Source organism: Priapulus caudatus, unplaced genomic scaffold (genome assembly GCF_000485595.1).
Source record: "Priapulus caudatus unplaced genomic scaffold, Priapulus_caudatus-5.0.1 Scaffold260, whole genome shotgun sequence".
Classification (NCBI taxonomy): domain Eukaryota; kingdom Metazoa; phylum Priapulida; class Priapulimorpha; order Priapulimorphida; family Priapulidae; genus Priapulus; species Priapulus caudatus.
Genome location: NW_014577321.1, coordinates 46,309 through 53,806, shown reverse-complemented (window position 1 = coordinate 53,806; position 7,498 = coordinate 46,309). Strand labels below are relative to the sequence as shown.

The window sequence follows — 7,498 nt, the reverse complement described above, 5'->3', positions numbered from 1 at the left end:
TTGATTTCGTTACAAAATCATTGATTTCGTAACGAAATCAGTCATGCGACACTTGGCGCCCCATACACGCACGCATGCATTTTATCGCCTTCTCTCCTCTCTCCCTCTATCTCTCTCCTCTTTTTGCCCGCTTGCTTTCTCCTCACACTCTCTGCCGAAATGTATCACTTACTTGATAGTTACGTCGGCTTTTGTATATCCATCACATATAGCCACTTGCTTCAGTTTCTCCATATCGAACTCTGGACTACCACAGACCAACACCTCTATCTCATCTGATCGTAACATCTGAAAAAGCGTACGCGGCACGGCTCTATTGAATGATCTACCGAGAATGATTTGAATGATTTGAATTGATTTTTCGGTTTTTGGTGGGATTATGCCATTGAAGTGATAATTCCAAATAGCACTGTTTGGCGCGGGTTGGCTATACATATGGTATTATTTTTGCTAATGTAAACAAAGGAATTCCAACAAGTCTCACAACGATTAAACTTCCACGAAGTCACTTAACGCATAATAATATAATAATTAACGTTCAAATGTAGGTAGAACTTACGATCAGCGCATTTGATGCACAGACGCTATGGAACCCTAGGTAAAATGCTTTGAACTGGTGATAGATAGATTTGTTGAGAGCCCAGTCTACATACAGCTTCACGTATTCTGAAAGAAAGGCGAATGCACGCAATAATAAGCGATGTGTGAGCATTTAGTGACGTTACATTAAAGCAAAGTAACACGCTAGAAGCATTTACGGATACGAAAAAATGTGGAGAATTCATTAATATCTGTAAATACATGTATTATTCGCGTTTATTATCTGTAGAGCCGGTAGTATAATAATTAGCAGTGTTTGGCCTTACCTTCACGATTCTCGTTCGTGACATGGATTGTGTCGCCACCCGGTTTTAGTTGGTGTGTGCGCACAGTACCGAACTCAGTTGTTGACACCTGTAAGTAACGGACATCGGACATGTCTCATATACTCTAAATGCAATACCGAATCATTATTGCTCGTTATTATCTATAGTTATTTTCCCTCGGTACTTTCATGGCAACAAGGGATGCACGTTTCCTAGTTCTACTCATGTAATCTTTCGCTTCGACACAGGACAGCTATCATATCACTTCTCCCCGGGCCACGGCATAAATACGTCTCATTCTATTCTCTTCTCTCGCGCTGCATTGTCGACTTACCTCGAATGTCAAGCCAAAATCCTCGTCCGTATCACCGTCATATTCTAGTAAGTCCTTTAAACCTTTCGCAACTTGCTGAAAGGGTAACCAATTGCTTTTAATTTTCACCGTTTTAATTAAATCGTTTATATACGGATACAGATTTCACTAGCAAATATGATGTAGGCTACTCGCGACACAGGGTGCCTCACCACACCGCCTCAACACACACATTGTCGGTTCACTTTACTAATACGACGCACGTCCTAGTCACTGGCTGCAATATCATGTCTGACCGCGCACACCACATCCACATAGTGTATAATTATATAGATGTAGTGTGAGCGGCCAGACATGATCCTGCAGCCAATGGTAGTAGTATCGCAGTCCTTCCCGTAATTTAATATAAAAAACCTGGAACATTCGGTAGAGGGGATGAACGTACCGGCCAAACCTGAGCAAAGTCCTCAAGCGTCATCGTGCACACTCCTAGTGGAACACCGGCAGTGTTTGCAGGAACAACGGCGGGGTTAAGAAGTTTCTTGTAGCAACAAGGAGGAAACCGGATGTCGAGGATAGTGCTATTGTAGACTGCTAACCCCATTAGCTGTTATTTGCAGAGTTAAGGAATTATCGCTACAGCCAGTGTCATCGTCTTATGTATCATACCATTATTTTTCACACGTACGCACGTACGCACGCACGCACGCACGCACGCACGCACACACGCACAAACGCACACACACAACACACACACACAACACACACACACACACACACACACACACCACCACACACACGCACCACACACACATACACACACACACAGACACACAAACGCACGCACGCACGCACGCACGCACGCACGCACGCACGCACACACACACAGACACACAAACGCACGCAAGCACACACGCACGTAAATAGTACTAAAAGGGATAATAACGTGTCATATCATTATACTGTTCAACAGTGGATTAGATGAAGCATTAAAATAAACAATAACATCGCATAAATAGATTTGTCGACAGATACTGCCACTGGCACGGGCAATAGGTCCTCTGAGGAACTCACAAACGAATCTTAGCAGAGATAATTCGTTTTTTTACGGTGAAACGATATTACTATTAATTAATATGAAAAGAAATATCAACAGTAATGAAATAATGATGACCGAATATTAAAAAAATAATAAAATAGTATAAGTAGAAGATAATTAACGATTAACGCGCCACACACGTGCTGCTATCGACAAAGGATACGACCCCGACTAGGCGAAATTCCTGATAGTGGTCGGTGGTGGGGATACTGTTGAACCAGAACACTGAAGACTCGTTATGGTAGATGAACATACCTGCATTATGTAAGGAAAACGAACCGATGACCTTCACACGTGCAACGATGCACGCAACGCAGTAGCGTGAACAAATTCCTAATGGGGAGTGGTGCTAGTATTTCGTGACCCGTCTTCGTAACGATGTGAACGAACTTATTTGGGAAAAGATTTTTAAAAGATCACGTGGGAGATAAGATTATGCTAAAGGAATCATTTTGTTGATCAAGGAAATCATCACCAGGGAGCGGTTGCGCCTCCCTTCGTCCCTACTCTAGAGGATGCGGTCTTGATACTGCGCGGGTGGCATTACCTCGACATCGTATATAAATATTGCCTCAGCCTATCAGTGTCACGGCCGACGTCATCAGCATATAAAGGTCAGAAGCGACATCAGAGACTAGATAGCAGAATTATGCCTAATTGTTCATTAATAATTGAAGAAGGTGAAGGCGTTGCTTACAGTCTGCATAGTACGCCGGTGCGCGCATGCGTCGTTATACGTTGCTTGCGTTGCTCATTGCGCTTTTCGAGCAACTGTATTACGTGTGGGCAGTAATCAATTAATTATTAATGACCGCTCAATGTTACTTTTACTGTTAACGATTGGTTACACGTCGAACTCCTACATTATTTAGACACGATAGTTGCTAATAAGTATCGGATGGTATGCCCTTTCGCCTTATAAAAATGTAGACGTCACAGATACGCATTTGTCCGCAATACTCTAAAGACATTATAACATGGAGTCAGACATAGTAGGAGTGAAGAAATAAAATATCTTCACACTTCGGTCAACTCTTCGGTCATCTTAACAAGCGATTTAGTTAAACGCACTGATGTGCAACAAAGCTTACATCTATTAGGTTTTGTGAATAGAAGCCCAATAGAAAATAATTCTTTGTAACTAGCAGAGAAATGAAGCACAGACATGCGGCAGAAGGTAAGTTTAATGAAAATGCGTTACTAACTATCTTGTGAATTTATTTTAGTAGTTATTGTAGTTTTTGTGAAATTACCGTATTCTGGATGGAAAATGGCGCGTGTTAATAACAAAAACCACTCTTTAGTTAGGCCACCCATGTCCAAGCCTGCCTCTCCTACGAACGTCACTTTCAGTTTTTTCTTCAGTTCACTCGACTTTCGTTGAATCTGAGTACATAACATTACACGAACAGTGACCGACAAATTGCGAGAAAATTACATCGGCACACACTTTACTTACAACATTTTTATCTTAATTCACATTTATAGGTATATTTCGGGAGTTTAATACATCAAGTGTCACAAACTGTTTAGTAAGATGCATTTTTCGCCATCGGTCCAATCCCTAACATACGTTAGAATCATGTTGACAAGCAGGAGGCAGTTGTATATTCGATATTGAATATAAATAGTCCACCTCATTTAATGAGTCCTCCACTAGTTCCGACCGCCGGATGTTCAAATTGAGGAAGAGCATGCCGATATCAGGTTGCTGGCGCCGCTGAACCTTCGCCACCAGACTTCTCTGTAAAGTTACAAAGTAAGCTACCATTGCAAACGCATGTTACTAATACAAAAACATTATAGTACAAACTAAATAAAACTACTAGTACTAGTTGAAGCTAAATAAGCCAAGTAAGCTCAACAAAGCTAAATAAAGCTACTAATACAAACGTGTTTACGATGTTGTTCGGTCTGGGCACATTTATGATCACGCCTATATATGAGCTTAATCAATATTGCATGTTGCATATCGTACATAAATATGTAGTGCGAATCTGTGACGATATTCCATACGTTTCTTGAATCGCTAACGTTAATTATAGTTTGCGGATTTTCGATTTTCGAAACAAGGGATAAATCATATTTGAAGGGGCAGGTTTAATTAATCCTTAGCCATGAATTAGAGAATTATTATTGGCAAACATTTAACTTTAGTCTCTCTATAACAGAGTACAGTGTGAAGTTTGGTTGATCGATCGGTAATTGTTCCTAGGCATCGTCTCATGGCCTCTCCGCAATATAATTACGGGTTTTGAATGACCTTGCTCGGACATCGAGGACAATACAATAAATTAAGTAACGGGCAAGATGGACGTATGGCATTATCGCGCATCTGTTTGTCTCTTACTCGTGCGTTAATGATCATCTGTTGTTCGGAATCTCTCTGCATGATGGTCCGCTTGGCAGTGATGCTTAGAATGAAGGGGTACTGGCAAAAGGAAAACCTGAAACAGCACGCGTTCGCTTACTTCAAGCTTAGCTCAGCAAGCTTATATCGTTACCCGGACATTCCTATATAGTGTGATCACATGATCAGCTATACGTGCTAGTGCTAGTATAATATCAAAACTGCGTGTTAATCTCGACCTTTATTTTCTTCTTCGTCGTAAGATAAAATATTGATCGTAAGACGTCACGTGGCCCAATTGTCACGATTGTCCCAATTCACAATTGGCCCAATTGTCACGATTGTCCCAATTCACAATTGGCCCAATTGCCCCCAATGGTCACGTGGCCCATCTAAATGCGCAAAGATTATGTACAGTGCTGACGGCATTCTGCCACGGCAATTGTTTCATAAGTACTTTTTGCTTTAATCAGCATTTGCCCGTTAATATTTCAGCAATGGTTTTTCTCGGACGCAAGCCTGATGGTACGGCACAATCAAACGCCAATTAGAATCATTGATGTGACCTCGTAAAGAGCTAGCAGGCACAGCGTCCCTCACCCAGGATGAGCGCTTGGATTTTGCCAGGCATAATATTCTGCCATTAGGTCCATGTGGTCTAAGGCACTGTTGTAAAACTCTGTATGGTTTATCAGCGGTGGAGTGCTCACTCCGTTGGCAGCATCTGTTGGAAAATATTTGACGCATACACAATGGCACACTCCCTAGTTATTCTTAAAACTTCCACATTCCGCATTATCAATATTTATAATGAGTGCGACGTGTAAATAATTATCACTATAGTATCTATAGTGATAATTATCTATGATATATATATATATATATATAATATATACGCATGGAAGTACAAATAACCACTTGATGTATTTATACCTACTCCTAGTTAATCCATGTCTATTCTATAAAGAGTACAGACACAACGAGAATGTAGAAACGATGGGGAGCCGCTAATATGTAACCAGGGAACATTCACCTTCGTTCACACATTCGCTAAAATTAACCAACACGAACAAACAATTCGCTTACGAAGCAACGCGAGCACTTTTATAGCGCTGGGAATCCACCAAGTGCATTTCGACATGGGCGGCAGGTCGCCGTCCTTGGGTGGAAACAGGCGCACGGTGACGAACTGATGTATCATCGTAATGAGCTTCTTAAACCTCACGACGGGCACTCTGCAAACAATCAGACGATCATTGCTACTACTTGCTACTAACACGGTTGTTGTTATCAATCATCATCATCATCAGCATCATCATCGTCATCGTCATCATCATCATCATCATCATCATCATCATCATCGTCATCGTCCTCGTCGTCATCATCATCATCATCATCATTATCATCGCGATCATCATCATCATCATCATCATCGCGATCATCATCATCATCATCATCATTATCATCATCACCAAAATCAAAATCAAAAGTGCGCCGTTAATTATTGTGTTCGCGCTATTCACATCGATATACGATTTCGTGGTAGTTTGCAGAAGAACTCTACATGGACTAGTTTTCGACCACGAAACGGCCTCATAACTCACTTTCTGAACCAGTGCACGATGAAGTGATGGTCGTAGTCGTTGAGACTGGCCACCTCCCGTAGGAGATGTGCGAACACGACGTATGTCTGCACGTGCGTAAATATGGGATTCTGCGACACAAAGAAACTTCAATAAGAGGATTATTATCATGACGGAAAAGAAAAAGCCAGCGTTACCGATGCATGTGCGAATGGACTGAATATGTCACGCGGGTTTCACACGACCACGTGATAGATTACCTACATTGGGGGAGGGGGTATTCAGTGATACCAATCACCGAATGTGGTAGGTGGTTATTTATACGTTATGAGAGATTAAAAATATAATATAACTATTTAAATTATATATTCCGTTCGTGTGGAATAATGTAAGGTAGTAATAATAGTCGAAAAACGATACTATAATATTACGTATTACGATTACCTGTAGAAGTATAATATAAGCTCGGAGGTCGTCTTTTGTGTGCGGCCTGTATATATAATTAATAATTATACAGTGATCAACTTGTAGCTTCACTAAACAAATGATTTTGTACAGCTAATTTTACATATTAAAAGTAAACTTTAACAATAAAGTAGCGTACTCTAATTGCATATAAATATAAGAACCGCAAGTAATTTCAGACTCCTATATCCTAAAAACTTTTCATCACTATTTCCTCATAGAGTAAATAGAGTTCCTTACCATATCATTGTCGTATCACTAAACCTAAAACGAAAACGAAATTCACCACATTGCCCATGCATGTCACTAAACATTGTCGGTGGCACAATGATATAATGCTGTCACAAAATATAACTGCTAACATTGTTTTACCAACATTATTATATTATAATTCTTTCCAGTGACGTGACAGGTTCATATGTTCGTACATTAATCTGCAATGCGGCTGCTAGCTTTAAAACAAGCGCCAACACGTACCTTTTGTCTTTGAGCAAGCAGCCGATGACCGCCTTTAACGTGGACTTTATTACTTCCTGGTCCTACAAAGAGGTAAACGAACTATTTGAATAGCTGTAGACGATTGGCTTGCAGCGGTCGTCGTCTGAGCGGCAGATAGGGCAGCTGGGTAGTATACGCTCCAAATAACATCCTCTTATCCAGCGCAATCATGACCCATCATGTGCCCGCTGGCAAACAGATGCAGGACTAAGACTTACAGCGTAATATCGAGATATCTTGATTCTTATGATAGCTATACTAGCGACACCTAACTAGCGGCATCGCGGTATGGGTGCGACTGTGGAAATCCTACCTATATATATA

At 40.9% G+C, this 7,498-nt stretch overlaps 1 protein-coding gene across 3 annotated transcripts in view; it reads right to left on the bottom strand.

Moving 5' to 3' along the window:
- The window catches only part of LOC106808216 (probable E3 ubiquitin-protein ligase HECTD2), an 18,343-nt gene that overhangs the window by 6,989 nt on the left and 3,856 nt on the right, over positions 1-7,498 (bottom strand). Inside the window, exons 4-18 of one of the 3 annotated variants that reach the window (XM_014810829.1) lie at positions 7,154-7,215; positions 6,917-6,940; positions 6,656-6,701; positions 6,233-6,342; positions 5,715-5,863; positions 5,229-5,352; positions 4,629-4,725; positions 3,915-4,022; positions 3,532-3,664; positions 2,442-2,533; positions 1,625-1,786; positions 1,201-1,275; positions 867-954; positions 560-666; positions 173-288 (exon numbers count right to left, since the gene is read on the bottom strand). In XM_014810829.1, the coding sequence (XP_014666315.1) occupies positions 173-288; positions 560-666; positions 867-954; positions 1,201-1,275; positions 1,625-1,786; positions 2,442-2,533; positions 3,532-3,664; positions 3,915-4,022; positions 4,629-4,725; positions 5,229-5,352; positions 5,715-5,863; positions 6,233-6,342; positions 6,656-6,701; positions 6,917-6,940; positions 7,154-7,215 (1,493 nt within the window). The remainder of the gene's footprint in view (positions 1-172; positions 289-559; positions 667-866; positions 955-1,200; positions 1,276-1,624; positions 1,787-2,441; positions 2,534-3,531; positions 3,665-3,914; positions 4,023-4,628; positions 4,726-5,228; positions 5,353-5,714; positions 5,864-6,232; positions 6,343-6,655; positions 6,702-6,916; positions 6,941-7,153; positions 7,216-7,498) is intronic. The other 2 variants (XM_014810830.1, XM_014810831.1) reach the window with 2 other exon arrangements.